This window comes from Chaetodon auriga, chromosome 10 (assembly GCF_051107435.1).
Source record: "Chaetodon auriga isolate fChaAug3 chromosome 10, fChaAug3.hap1, whole genome shotgun sequence".
NCBI classification, from domain to species: Eukaryota; Metazoa; Chordata; class Actinopteri; order Chaetodontiformes; family Chaetodontidae; genus Chaetodon; species Chaetodon auriga.
In genome coordinates, this window is record NC_135083.1 from 25,143,712 (window position 1) to 25,159,666 (window position 15,955).

Consider the following 15,955-nt stretch of genomic DNA (forward strand, 5'->3'; position numbering starts at 1 on the left):
CAACATTCCACTCGAATTCTAGAGGACTAGAAGAAAAAGTAACACAAAACGGAAATACTTAAGTAAAGTACACGTAGGCTTACACGTACTTAGTTACTTTCCACCACCGCAGAACCTACTGTAGGAAAATTTAAAGTGAACGCCTGTACTTTTTCCCATACGATTTGAACGCAGCATCCGTCTTCCCCTCTCCCCTTTCACTTCTTTTTCTCCTTCTCTGCTCTCTGCAGGGCAGTAGGGGGTGATGGCTTGTTCCTGGAAGAGCCCAGCCTGCCTGCAGAGTCACTCACATTCTTGGCTGGCATTCAATGACTGAGCCAGACACACAAACACAGAGGGAGGGGGGCGCGTGAGAGAGCGCGCGCGAGAGAGAGACCTAGACGGAGCGCGAGGGAGAGAGAGCCATAGACTGGGGAAGAGGGAGAGAGAAAGAGAGAGAGAGAGAGAGCGCGAGCAGGCTGGCTCTCAGACTTCTCATCTCCATACAGTCAGAGTGAACTGCGGGGGCAGACGGAGTGGATTGCTGCAGTCCTCGACAGCGGAAAGAGCCTCAAATAAGGATTTTTTATCGAGCTGTATCGACTCACAACTCCCGCTTTTGTTTCATTTTCGCCTACTTCGCTTTGGAATTCGACAAACGGAACTTTTCGCTTCTCTGGAGTTTGGAGAGCCGTTTTTTTCAGATATGGACAGTCGGCGACCCGCTGCAGGGAGCGACTGGCCGGTGTTCACTCAGTAGTCACGGGAATAAAACTGTAAACTCGCCGTCTAGGACTTTTACTGGATGTTTGATGAAGCGCCTCGCATTTTTGGTCAGTTCTGGGACGCCGTGGATTTACCAGGTTCAGGAACGGATAGATACTCGTGATTCCCGGTCGACGACAAGAAGGATTTACGCTTCCAAAGTTGCAGGAAAAACATGGAGACTGTAAGTCGGCAGAGCTTCCAGCCTCATCCGGGACTGCAACAAACTCTCAAGCAGTTTCACCTCAGCTCTATGAGCTCTCTGGGCGGACCGGCGGCTTTCTCTGCCCGATGGCAACATGAGCTCCTCTTCAAGAAGGACGGTAAGGAGCCTGAGCCGGTCCTGCAGCATCTGCCACCGCCGGTGATGCCGGGCCCACTGTTTATCCCGTCGGACCGCTCCACGGAGAGGTGCGAGACGGTGCTTGAAGGCGAGACCATCTCGTGCTTTGTGGTTGGCGGGGAGAAGCGACTGTGTCTCCCGCAGATCCTCAACACCGTCCTGCGGGACTTCACCCTACAGCAGATCAACTCAGTGTGCGACGAGCTGCACATTTACTGCTCCCGGTGCACGGCGGACCAGCTGGAGATCCTCAAAGTCATGGGGATCTTGCCCTTTTCGGCGCCGTCCTGCGGTCTCATCACCAAGACGGACGCTGAGCGGCTCTGCAACGCCCTGATCTACGGAGGTGCCTACCCGCCACGCTGCAAGAAGGAGGCGAGTGGAGGCTCGCTTGAGCTGGAACTCACCGAGAGGAGCTTCAAAGTGTACCACGAGTGCTTCGGCAAGTGCAAGGGCTTGTTTGTGCCGGAGCTGTACACGAATCCCAACGCAGCGTGCATCCAGTGCATGGACTGTAGACTCATGTACCCGACCCACAAGTTCGTGGTGCACAGTCACAAGGCGCAGGAGAACAGGACTTGCCACTGGGGCTTCGACTCGGCTAACTGGAGGGCGTACATCCTCCTGGGCCAGGATTACACGGGGAAAGAGGAAAAGGCCCGTCTGGAGCAGTTCCTGGACGAGATCAAGGAGAAATTTGACTTCGCCAACAAATATAAGAGGAAAACATCTTCCAGGGTGAGTTGGTCCTCATGCTGTACTACCTCGTCGGTACCCACCACACACTTACTCACACTTAATGTCAGTATGCGTTGCAGTTCTTGTACTTTCTGGTCTGTTTTTATATTTGCCGTTCTCAAGATCCAGTGTATGACTCACAGCTCATTTTGATTTCTTCTGTTCCCTGCTCAGCTTACTTACAGCTTACAGTGTAGTACAGCACACTCCTCCCTCTAACAGCACATGACTTTATTTGAAGTCGCTTTTAAAATACAGTTTTATCCAAAACTTTAAATGGACTAATCTCCAGCAGGTGAGTCAATGTAATGCGACTCCCTGCATCAAACCATATGGAATTTTGCACAAGGGTTCAGTCTAACCACTTACTCATTTCCAAAATTCATCTGGCCCTAAATCTTATCATGGATGTCACTTGTGTAGGTCTTTGTGGGAGTCAGTGACACCCCTCCTGTAAGGAACCACTCACTATTTGGTCACCATTGACATATTGTTGCTAATTGGTCCTCATCCAGCAGTGACAACAAAACACCTCTGGTGGCAATAAAGCCATTATTTGTGAAACACCTCTCAGTCTTGTCTTTATTGGCCTGTACTGTAAATACATCCTCATTTAGCAACAAATGGCTCAATGGGAAATAGTAAACAACAGTTAGGGGGAGTGTGTAGGATAAACATGAATTCAGTTGTGAGGAAGTCATTCATCTTCCTTTAGATTAAATGCCGTTTTTCCACTCATGCACACACACACACACACACACACACACACACACACACACAGAGAAAATGAATGATAGAGGCCACCTCTTCCTCAGTCTACATATGTGCTTGCTTGTTCTGTGTGTGTTCTCATGGGAAAGGGTATACTGGTCAGCAGTGTGATTATTGTTATTGACAAAATTGGCCTATTTTTGTATTTGTGTGTCTGTGCCTTATGTGCCACATTAAATGTAATGTTAGTCTGGCATGTGTTGAGCTTCGTGTGGGTGTTATCAGTGCTGCTACTACTCTGTGTTTAAAGCTTTTAATTTTTTCTCTGGCTGTATCAACATCATCTGATTCTCCTCTAGCTTGACATACACAGCCCTAAAAGGTTTGAATAATCAGAATTAGAGCATCCATGCAGATTTTGGCTCTGAATGTTTCCTGTGGATTTTGTAATCAGATACAAGACGTCTGACCAAATGAAGTAGTAGTAATATCAGATTCAGTTTTCCATGCTTTCCCCAGCTCTGCTTGTGCTAACTGACTGTAAAACTGAAATCTGAATTTTGGTGTGCAGGCAGGAGTTTTGAGCGAGTGTAGTTGGGTGGTAGACTGATAAAAGGATCCCACCCCCACCCCACCCTTAGAAAAAAAAAGGCTAGTGCAGCTATTTGCATGAACTGTTACACATGAATGGAGTTGATGAAGCAGGGTTTAGAAGTATTGTGGTGGAAACATAATATGATCCCAACAAAGGGGAGCATTCAGCAAACACCCCCCCCCCCCCCCAACATCCACCTACCCCAGGCCAGCCACCCACCTCTGACATACATGCACTCACATTCACCCCCCACCTACTTTTTACTCCAATCTGATTGAAACCAGAGTGGACTTCTGGGGGCACCAGGCTTGTTTAGGAGGCACAGAAAGCAACTCCAAAAGTGTTTACAAGCAGCTTCCCTCCAGTCCTCCACTGAGGTTTCTTTCAGAGGAATCTGCCAAAGAAAGAGAAATCCTTGAAGACCCTTGAAGTCCTGAAGAGCGCCAAAGTCCTGCCATGCATGGTGAATACCCACTTTTGGCACACACTTTCATTCAGACTTGAGTGGGCACACCTCAAGGACCCCATTTTCAGGGGCCTCTTCTATTTTTATAAGTACCGATAGGGCACCCAAGTGTTAAGCCCAAGGCTCATTTGAGCCTCTACCCTGCTTTTTAATTTGACTCCTCCTTTTTCTCCTCAAGTAGCCTGTTTAAAGAAACGCTAATGAGGGAATACATGCTGGGGGTAGGAGTTCAGGAATATTGCTAAACTTATGGCAACAGAGCTCCCCTTTGTCAGCACATTTCAGCACAGCTGAAGCACTTTGAAAATGTTCTTGGAGGATGTGAGGCAAAGTGCTAGACTGCATTGTGCTGCCTTCTACCTTTCAGCTCACAAGAAAATGCCATCATCTGTGCCGTCAGCGGAGGAGCGGGGTTGCTCGGTGAATATTAATGAGAATGTTGCAAAAGTGTTAGCAGCAGTCTCGCATGCAGACAGACACAGGAAGTGATATTGCTGTACTTCCCTCCTTGCAGACATTCTTGTGAGAGCTTCCTTCTGAGACTCACACATACATATGTTTGAATCACAGAGGTTTCAGCAAAAACAGTAAAAACACTTTTTGCAGCATGCTTGCATTTGTGGAAGTTTGAATTTGCAATAAGAGTTCATTCTTTGTTCTCATTGTATGTGATGTGAGCCACAGCACTGGCTCTTAACAGCAGTGAGTCAATGCAATGAGCTATTGAATTGTTTAAATTAGTTTATATACTGGGTGTGGAACACTTCTCGGAGTTGCTCATGCCAACCCTTGGCTGTGATTCTTTTGGAGTCTGGCTGTGGGTGGCACACATAATCAGTGGCTTTCCGCATCAGGATGTTTAGATAAGGATTGTGGCTGCAGATTTAGTGTGTTGCTAACTTTATAATTCACCCTCAAGATGATGTGATTTCTACACAATCCATCTGTTTAAGGGAGATATGAGAAAGAGAATTGGGGACAGAGGGTGGAGGGGGGTGCTTGTCATCAAGCGAGCTCAAGATCGACTCATGCTTGGTTCAAAACCAGCAGGTTAACGTAAGACCTTTTCTTTGTCTGTTACCTTCCTAATTGTCTATGTTTGTAACAGCTCCTTCAGTTTTAGAAATAGAGCAATGCTTCTTTGATGAAGTTGTGGAATTGGGCACGACTCTTTTTTTTTTCTTCAAATGAATGCTCATTCATTAGAAGCAGACAGGCAGCCAGTCTACGCTTACATAGACCTGCCACTCCTTCAGAGAGGTGAAGATGTTTTACACAACTGATATATGAAAGCACTTGTACAGGGCTTGAAGGAAACATGTCCCCATGCACACATGTCCTTACAGTCAACCACGGCCCCACTGCTTACTGTTGAAAACAATAAGCCCTCCTTACCCAGTAATTAATTTTCATTCTGAAGCGGTTGGAAGATATTTGTTTAGAGACAGATGTGTTTAAAGAATGCAGTCAGAACAATAAAGCAGGGAAGAAACCATTTTGTGTTTATACTCCACATTATGTTACTGTGTTGACACCCAACACACTCCTGTAGGCTGTTTCCCGACTTTATCTTGTGGCTCATTGTAGAAAAAACTAAAGCTGACTGGTGTTTAAACACCATAACACATAACTATTAAGCCCCAAAAATGGAAAGAGGAAACAAAACTCTTGTCATTGGTGGGGTTGGTTCCAAAGCATTGCACTCAAATATTTACCTGCCAGTCTCTAATGTGCATGAGCTAAAACTTCCCCTTTTACTTCCAAACCACCCCCACCCCACACTGCTGCTTGGGATATCTGGCGTGAAGCTGAAGGGGCCACTTGTTTCAATAGGGAGGTTGGGCAGTGGTAGTGGCGGCTCAGAGGAAGTGAACTCTCCAAGAGGATAAAGGCCCATGTCCTGTTTCATATGCAAGGCGCTGTGTTAGCTGAAGTCTGAGTAACACTTGTGTGTTAAATCTGGAAATGTAACTACATTGTAACTCACAGCGACACAGACCGCAGTAGCATCTCATTTTCTTCTACGCATTTCCAGCTCCTCCTCCTTCTATTGTGATATTGAGTTGAATGAACATGGACCAAATCAAGGAGGGATAGACCGAGGAAGTCTGTAAATATGTTCGTTTGTACGACTCTTATTGGCCTCATTACAATGATGGTGGCAAATTCATTCAAACAGATTTCTACAAACATTGGTTTGGATGTCGTGGAATGTACTAAGAAATAGAAAATAGTGAGGGGCAAGTATGTTCACCTCCGAAAAAGACTCACCACTGGGAGTGGAGAACCAGGTGGGAAAAAAGAGCCTGTGCTTTATTTGTTTTTTTCCTGGCAGGCACAGCATATATAGCACCGGGACACAAGTCAAAAAGTAGCAAAAAAAAGTCAAGAAAAACTTAATTTGTAGAGCACCTTTCATACAAGAAATGCAGCTCAAGGTGTTTGACATTAAGTTGTTTGTGCTGTTATTGAACTGTGTTACACTACTCTGACAGTTGTTTCTATTATTTGGTACACCATTCATTTCAATGGTGGTAGGTTAAACAACTAAAACACCTCACAGTGTAGTGCAAACCAGTTCAATGGCACCACAAAGTGCATCGTCCAAAATGATCATACAGCTGACTCAACACCTCTGTAAAATGCTTAAAACAACAACTGAATATAAAAACCTCCATAAAGGTGAGATTTATTACACTGCATGAGGTTTGGCTATGTGCATCCAGTGAACTGGTAACTGAGTGTATATTACCAGTATGTAGAATTACAAAGACTACTTTAAACCCATTTGTAATTTCTTATATATCAAATCATATGATGGGAGTGATTCAAGCTCAAATATGCCCACCACTTCAGCTGTGGAAGAGACACCAACAAAAACAGTTGCTGAGGAAAACCAAATACCACCAAATGTTCCATCTTCAGAACTATCAGCATCAAGTAGTAAGATCAACCTGCACCAGACCACTCAGCCATCTCTTTTGTCCCCAAGCCCAAGGATGGCACATAAGAGGAAGAGGAAACAGCAAGACAACTGGCTTCAACGGGTTGCCCATTTGGACGAAGGCAGGGTTGAGCGACAAACCAAGACCGTGGCAGGAGAACGATGAGCGAAAGCAGTTCAGGGCAGACTGTTGCAGACATGCTGTGGAGGCTGCCAGAGGAGCACAGTGCATAGGCAGTGTTTGATGTGCACAAACAACTGTTTGAGAGGTAGCAGCAGAGGATGTTAACAACTGAATACTCCAATATTGCCAATTCCAATTTAAAAACTACTGTTTATATAGTGTTTATACATTATATACATTTATATTTGAACTCCAAGCCCTGATCACAACTAGCAAAACAAAGACAAGAAAATATGACAGCGCATATCTCGCCCTCAGATTCATCAGTACAGTAGTAGGTAATGAAGAGAGACCACAGTGTGTTTTATATCTGAAAATATTAGCTCCTGACAGTATGAAGTTGAACAACTTCAGATGATAGCACATGCCAGGTCCATTGATGCATATTGAGGGAGGTCTTGCTTTTCTGCAAATGTGTAACTAACAGAGTCACTGCTGCGAACTGTTCAAAATCATTGACACTTGAAAGAGGCTGATCTGAAATGGGTGGACCATGTGGGGATCTGCACAGATGAAGTTCAGGCAATGGCTGGGAAGTGAGAAGGGCTGCAAGCACTAGTCAGACATGTTTCCCCCAATTTGCTGTGGACAACGTAGGCACGAGTACCAAGCCAAATCCCAAGCTGAATGTAATGGCAGACATCGTTGCCACAGGAAACTACATCAAAACTAGGCCCGTCAAAGCAGACATTTTTCTGCACTGCGTGAGGAAGTTGAGTCTGATCACAGCTGTTTTTCTTTTCACACCACGTCCTGATGGCTGTCATGTGGGAAGGTTTTATCCAGGGTGTTTGAATTGCAGGATGAGATCAGAATCGTCTTGGAGGAAGAGGGTCATGAACTTGCCTTCAAGTTTAACAATAACGAATTCCTCATAAAACTTACCTCAGCATACCTCACTGAGAGGTTTCAGAAACTCAATGAACTATCTTGGATGGTGATTGCCAGTCTCTGAGTAATGTCTGTAGGCATACTGTGCGTACACTGATGGGAGATAAATTGTTGCAGATGACAAACCAAGTCGTTAAATCTACCTCCCAACGTCCGAAAATATCTGAAGTGCGTTTCTTCATCCATGTCTCTCAATGGCCAGACGAGCACAGAAAATTCACACTCTTTGATGTTTTCTTTCTTTTCTCTGTTTCAGTAATTTTAGTTAAATTAACTTTAGTTCCAAATTTATTAGCTCCAACTCCGACATGATTTGTTCATTGTTTGAAGTTCAAAAAGGAAGTACACAAGGAAACTCAACCCGGTGGCATAGAAAGCCCGCCGCCTTCTAGCATTTTGCACAGCAATGCAGACACATCAGCACAAGTAGAAATCTTTCTGTTTTGATGCTGCTCTTTTTTGGCTGCCAGATAGTAGAAATTAGGATCTGCCCTTCTGTTCTTTGAAAAGGAGGAAACCACCAATTCAGTTAGGCCTGTCTAATGATTTCTGGTGCCTGGCCAGGCTGTCAGTCTGGGCTTCTAATGGAGGACAGTCAGTCTACACTGTGGGGCATGGCTGAGTGTAAGAGAGATCAATGCCACATTGACATTCAAGTGTCTTTATGTTAAGTGTGATTGAAAACTCCATCACTTCTCGAGCTCAATTAAACTGGAGTGACAGACCAGCCACAAAGTCCTTCCTCATTGGCTGGCCAGTTGGCTCTGAAATACATTACATGTAATCTTGCCAAAAATACAGCTATAGATTTACAAATGGGGTTGACCTTCAGGTGTGGCTTTCAGAGTAAAATAGGCCTCTTCTTCACAAAGAAAAACACCTTTTTAATGGTTTGGACAGTAATTGCTCTTAGGCTGAATAGTATGCAAGTTAAAGTCAATTAAAAAGAGGGTGTTTAATTAATAGTTAAGTTTGTGTGCTCAAACTTTAGCTAATTACTTTCACATATGCTGGTGCTTTTCCAAAACTATTTCATTTTCCTTCCTCTATGCAGGAAATCAACTGCAAAAACTCTGTTTATTTTGCTCTTTTCTCCTTTTCTGGAAAAACACTCAGTGAAGAGCAACTTTGCTCCGAGGCTTCTCGACAAAAACATTGGGGAACAATTGTGTGAGATGAAGAGTCTGCATGGTTTTCATGTGCTTTTAAACGTCTGTCGCGGCCTGTGTTTCCACCACAACCGTAGACAGGAAAACACTGTAACACACATGAGAAAGAGGCAGAAAGAGTGGCAGAGCATCACAGGTTATATAGCTTGTTGCGTTGTCTGGAAAAATGTTCGGAAGGCTGCCATTGAAGTAGCAGTGGAAAATGAATTAAGAGCAGTGAATCTTTTTGTACAGCAGTCTCCCTGCCAGAGGCTGTTTATTTCAAAGCCTTTAAAGTTCTGTGAACAAAAGAGGGTTATCCCAGTTGCTGCTTGATTGTGCATAAGAGATGACAGCATCTAGCTAACTGTAACTGTTTTTCTAGAAAAAGGTTTTCCTCGAAAAACACTGTAATTCTCAAAGTTTCGAAATATTATCACAACAGAATCTCAGTTATCACATCAGCAGGAGTTGCAAAATATTTTTAGGGAAAAAAAATTGCCCTTCCCAGAATTTGATCCCCTGATTCCATTTGTAAGGTGCAAAAAATCGATTATGCTGTATTTCAGAGAACAAATTAAGTGTCTTGCAAGGGACAACTTCAGGAACTCATTTTAATGTAGGTGGTATTTGCAGGCCCATACTGATTCAAAACACCAACTCTACACACATTTTACACAGTCAATCTTATATGTTCAGTGACTTCAAAAAGCTCATTACAGAAACAACATCATAGCTATCTTTGACAAATAGCAGAACTCTCATCTGGGGGAGTGAGTGACCGAGGAGGAAAAGGAAAAGTTCAAGCCCTCGTTGGCAACCATTGTCTGCCCTTTGCCCCTTTGGCTGCACTCTCATCCTCTGTCTCCCTTGGCTTCTCCAGCCATCACTAACGTCTCTATGAAAAATGCTGGCCGAGTGCTTTATGAAGAAGTGTAAAGCTGTAGTCAGTCTTTGTCCAGAAGAGACAAGGGACAGGGAAAGGAAAATATTGCTCTCTGGGGCTAACTGGTTACCTCCCACCTACCCACTGCTCATTCAGAGAGGATGGAGATAGAGAAAGAAGAACCATGCAGCAGTTGTTGTAGGCAAGCATGCATGCAACCTGTCCGGCAAAGTTCTGCACGCAAAGCTCAGAGCAAATGTGTTTCAGCGGCCAAGAGCATGCGTGGAAATAAAGTATTTCCTCCCGCTCTGTGAAATCCTCGTCAGAATATTCATAGCCTTCCGATAAAGCGTGAAACTAACAGGCACACTCAGCTTACAGTAGCTATTCTTAAGTCTTTGAAGGACCTTGAGCGTGTCTCATTGGGATTATTGTAAGAGTGGCACGGAAGGAGGAACCTGGTGACCTCCTGCAGGTGTTGCATGGAATAGAAGCTCTTCCTTAGTCAGATGGGGCAACTCAAAGTCTTGCCTGACCATTCGCTTGTGAACAACACTGTGTCAATTTTTTTTATGGGCATTCAATATTGATCGTAGGTTACAGCAGGCAGTAATGTCCGGCGTGTTTATTTAATGAGAGGGTCTTTGAAATATTCATCATCACACATGGCACTGTAAGCCCAACTATTGTCTTAACTGCACATCCCCACGCACCATCCTCTAACCTTTCACCGCCTTTAACCTGCCCTGCAGTTTCTTTACTGGGGATGCATCAGTGATGCTCAGATGTAAGGCCAGCCTCACACTGAATTAGCATTTTTGTGTTTGCCAAAGGGCAGAAAGCTTCATGCTACACACAGGCTTTCACAGTCAGCGCAAAGTGTGAAGTTCACTCAATTTAGCAGTGAGAAGTTATGGTGATTTACAGGTGAAAAAATGTCCAGTTTGAAAAATGGGAAATTTTAAGACAATGTCATTAAGTACAGTTTTAACAGCAAGGAAGGTGTTTCATTACTGCATCTACACATACAATAATGTCATTGAGATGCTGCTGAATACAAGGTTTCAGGTTAACCGAGACACATAGACGTTTTCCTGAATCTCCCATCTGCCCTCAGGTCTGGATGGGGAAGCTCATCCACCATTTGGGTATGGATTGCATGCATGATAAACATCAAGTGGTATCTAAGCACAGTTATGCTATTTGTTTTGTTTGGCTAGAGTGGCATCATCACATCACATCATCCGTGTAGGACATGCTTAGCTTAGAAAAGTACCAGTCATCTTGTTTTCTTGCTCCATTTTTCTTAATCTGCTATTGGCACTTTTAGCCCCTCAAAAAAGCTAGCAATTTTGAAAGTCACTCAAAACACTTTTTCGATGAGAAGAGATTCCCTCAAAGTCACTGTGAGGTATTGTTAATGGGAAAAGAGGTTTGGTTATAATCATTAAAATTACATGCGAATATTTGGCAATGAACCGCAGGATAAACTGCACTGGTTGGTGTTAAGGATGTGGATTTAAAGCAGGAAAATACTGCTGGGGCTGCTTTCATTGAGAGATGGAATGGTGGGGTGGGGGTTTACTTTGTGCTGCGTCAGCCCAGGAGTGCCCTTTGTATGACAGCACTGTTGGCCTCTGGAGTTGCCCCACCCCCCATCCATTTTCCCCTTGTGCACCCATATGTTTGGGAGAGCAGCCAGCACCACATGACCTTTCCCACCCCAAATAAAGAGGTGACCCACCTCACCCCTCGCTTTTCTTGAAGTGCAGTGGCCAATTGCGTGCTGCTGAGCAACTCCCTTGGGGCAGATGGCTGTCTGATGAAGGCAGCTAGACTCACACACGCACGCACACACTACTATTCAACAAATTAACATCCACCAGTGCCGTGATGTAATGAAATGAATATTTGTGTGATGAAAGGTGCACTCAGATGTGTTTCAGATTTTGTTGAAAGGTTTTGGGCTAACCTCACAAAACATTTATATGAGACACAGGAACATTTGAATAGGAAAGACATCCTCTGCCTCATTTGGTGTGTGATGTGCATGAGGCTGGTCGACTGTGTGATTTGCAGACGTTCATGTGTGTGCGCTCGCTCGCGTGCATGTTTTGTGCCTGGATCAGCTGTGGGAGCTGCAGGAGATTAGCATGAGCTCACTGCCTACTCATTTCCATCCCCATCTGCCTGTCTCCCACAGTGATACTTCCCCCTACCCCCAACCACACACACACACACACACACACACACACATTAGCACAGACATCAATGCAACACCCAGATCCCACCCCCACAATGTCTCCTTAGTCTTAAAATGAATACAGAAGCAGACAGAATGGCATGCAAGTGTACACATGTGTACACTTACACATCCACAGACTCATCAGCTGCACTGGCAGTGTGTAACACAGCATCCACCTACCATGGCCTAGAATATCCTCCCACAGGTAGAGACAGAAAAGGCAGATACAGGGAGATTTTCAAGCTATTAATAAGCTGCGCTAATCTTATTTCTGATTGAACTGGCACGATTCCTCCGAGAAGGAAGCTGCCAAGTCAACTCAGCAGCTTTGCAAAATTTTGCATGGATGGGATGGTGATAGTAGTGAGAGATACAGATTTTCATTTTATATCTTTTTTTTATAGACGTTGAACATGGTGACTCAAACATCAGTTGGTGCAGAATGACACCAGTGACATTTTTTTTTCATGTATCCTGAATTTATCTTAAAAAAATGGAATTCTGCTTTGGGAACCTGTGACAGTAGAAACATCTGGATTCATGATCATTCTTTTCTGGTCACATGAATAGAGATTTTTTTTTCCCCAGCTGAAAGTATTAATTCTAATTCCCATTGTATTTACCACATTTCACCACAGTCACGTCTATGTGGTACACAGTCTACAGGGCTAAAAAGAAAGAGGATTAACCTTAGCCAACATTGGCCTACAGAATTTTTACCATCTGGCCTGTCCTTACTGTCACGGTACAAAGCAAAAATCAAGGAAATTCGGTGCCAGTACTGCACTTTTTTGACATCATTTCCCATCCAGGGTTCAGTTATCTCCTTTTTCTAACTGGGAAAATCTGTTGTATTTAATTATCTCCAGTCATAATGTGAAATCCAGAGTGTGATCTGAAAATATTTAAGCTCTACAGGCAGTTTTCTGCTGCTGATGTCTGCCCTGCCAGTATTTTCACATCGAGCTGTGTGGGGGTTTATTTCGACCAAACTAGTTGGTGATTGTTGGTTGAACAGTGGAAAAGTGAACCAAGAAGGTTTTAGAGGGGGTTATTTTGTGTGTTTGACTCTGATAAAATGAGTGTTTCTCTAAATGGAGTCTGGTGACTTTGGTGAGAGCAATATAGCGTCTGTTTCTGGTTCAACAAAAGTATCTTACTCTTAACCAAAAAGTTCTATCTCTGTAGGGCTCTTTTCCATAATGTTGTCAGACACTTAGAATAACAATTTGAGACCATCAGTGGCAAAACCACTTTTAGTGGACATAATTTGACGATGTGCAAATGCCAGGAGGGATTACATCAGTTTAGTTGTTGCTCCTACTAAAAAAAAAAGTCCCTATTCATCACTTGGATGTGAAAAACATGGGAAAATAGGTTCAATGAACAAAGAAAATATCTGACTAGAATTTTTCTGCGACATTGAAACTTTCCAGGGCATGTGGACTGGCACCAGTTTTTTCACAATATTTCGCTAAGTCCCAGTGGTGGGAGGTTGAGGCATTTAAGGGATTGACTGTATGGCCCAAAGATAATATCATGATATTTCACAGTATTTCTATGATTGTGATTTTCTAGACGATATTACAAAATATGGTGTACAACTTGCCAAAGATTCGCCAATGCTATGTTGAGCTAGTGCCCTTTGTCTGCTTGGTTTCCAACTAACAATGGCAGTTGCGTTATAAGGATTTTTGGATATACTCATACTCAACATCAAATATTGTGTTTGAGGAGGGATAAAATACTCCACTGCCTCATTGGAGATAATGGTGTCAGTTCTCAAAATAAGCATTTGGCGGCAGGTCCAAAGGCAGACATTGAAAAGAGTCTGAAAGGGCGTGAGGTGTCTTTTCTGTTGTTGTGAAGGCAGGCTGGGTCCTGGGAAACCTTTTTGTTGTGCCTTTTTTTGCATGGGGGGGGGGTCACACTGGCTTGGCCTCAACCATGTGGAAGGGCAGCTCCCAGGAGCTCTGTGAGGTATTGTTGTGAGAGTATGGGGTGGGTTGCTGTCCGCCGGCTAGCCATTGTCACCTTTTTTTGTGGTGGGTATCAGCTGTGCATCTATGATTGTGGGACAGAAAGAGGTGATAAAGCACCCCCACCCCCTCCGCTGTGGGATGATCAGTGCTCCCTGAGTCATGGACCACTGCTCATTGTTTTCCTCCCCCTCCTCCAGCCTCCGTCCTTCCTCTTGTGCCTGTTTGCTCATCTTTTCTAGAAGAGCCATGGCTGCTGCTCTCCAGCACAAACAAAGAGGTGAGGTAGCCATCTAGCACACTGTCTGCTTTCAATTAACATGTATTAACAGTCTGTAATGGAAATAGTTGACATTTTATGCTCATAAATGTTACTTTAGCTACTCTAAAACTTATTTATATAGACACAGACTGAGTTAATCCTCAGTTTGTGTTGGGCCAAACTATTTTTATTTTAATGACCAGTACTGCAATTGCAATTTAAATTGGAATAATAAAATGGTGTGTTTTAAGGTTTACCTGGGAGACTCAAACAATGACTGTTCACTACCCACCACCATTTATGGAGTGAAATTTGGCTTTTCATTGTCAAATTTTCATATATTCTTATTTGACATATCCTATTTTGGACATAAGTCAGTTTTGGTCCAAAATAAAGAAGAAGTATATCTCCATCTTTAATGCCATAAACTTCTACTTCACTGCACACCTGAGGGGCTATTTTAGTACCAGAAGGGTGTAACAGTCTTCCAGGGGGATTATGAACATGCCTTTCAACACTGAATGAGAGAAATACACCAGAGCCTACAATCAGTGCACTTTCTTTCCTGGTATATTTAGAAAAGAATAAATGAGCCATTCATTCTTCATATCTTTTGTTGGAAAAGGTTTATCTTCCGTGCAGTATAGTCTGCAAACACCTCTGATCTTTACTATTGTGTAGTCTGCTGTGACTCATAGTTAAGTCTAGCCTCTTATTTAAATTAAGGCAGCGTGGGTTAATCTTAAACTGGATTAATCAGGAGGTGGACCCTGTTGATTCAACAAAGCAACTTTGTCCTGAACTTTGACTGACCATTATAACCTTTCTCTGTTTATCACAACAGTCATTTATAAGAAGTACTGTGAGTTGTACCACAATTGAAAGATACAAGTGAAAGAGGGATTGGGGTTAGTGGAGTCAGTGTTACACATGGGTGGGTGAGATCACTGTGTCTGAAGTGAAACCAGTCTGTGAAGGGCAGGTTTAGGCTGGTTCCACTTGGTGAGTGCAGACTGGAGAGCAGGGTTAAACACAGCTCAGGGCTAAGAGTTTAGACTGGCAGAGCAGAACTAGACGGCTTTGGTTTGGGCTGCCTGGGCAGAAACAGAAACAAAGTCAGTGAACTGCGGCCACACCTCAGCTGCAGCTTGTCAGGAAGTCGAGGTGGAAGGTGTGTGTGTGTGTGTGTGTGTTTGAGCAAACCAGGGCCTCTTGGTTGAGACAGTGAAGGGGTAGGGCTCAGTGGGCTCAGTTTACTCCTCAGGAATGAAGTGTTGGAAACAAAGGCTTATAATGTGGTTAACATCCTTCCTCCAGACTGGCTGGGCCATTCCTCCCCTCCAAGTCACCAATCTCCTGAATTAATCCATCCCAGCCGCACTCTGGCAAATGAAAACGGCTATGCAGATGCTAAATAAAACAATATGCTGAAAGGAGATCCCTCCTTCTGGCACAGACGTGCGCTTCTAAGGTTCAGGAAGCCTCCACCAGGCCCAGACTTGCTCCTCTGCTTTAAACAACCCCCTCTTCATCTCAACCCATTGACATCCCATCCCAGCCTCTTCCCCCACCACGCACACTATTCATTTCTTATTGTAAAGCACAGGCATACATGTGCAAACACCAAAAAAATCTGAACAAATTTCTGCACAAAAATATGGCTTTTCAGGCATCCTCTTTCTATACACACACACTCACCCAGGCACGCACATATGCACATACACTCATTCCACTCCTACAGAGTAGACAATAGACCTCTTGAAGCCCTTGACTTATAATTAATGTAATTGTAGATCTCTAGGACAGGGTAATATGTGGA

At 43.9% G+C, this 15,955-nt stretch overlaps 1 protein-coding gene across 1 annotated transcript in view; it reads left to right on the plus strand.

Moving 5' to 3' along the window:
- The first annotated feature begins 486 nt into the window (after positions 1 to 486).
- Positions 487 to 15,955, plus strand: part of skia (v-ski avian sarcoma viral oncogene homolog a) — a 79,927-nt gene continuing 64,458 nt past the window's right edge. Inside the window, exon 1 of the mRNA XM_076741623.1 lies at positions 487 to 1,825. Within this exon, the coding sequence (XP_076597738.1) occupies positions 920 to 1,825 (906 nt within the window). The 5' untranslated portion in view covers positions 487 to 919. The remainder of the gene's footprint in view (positions 1,826 to 15,955) is intronic.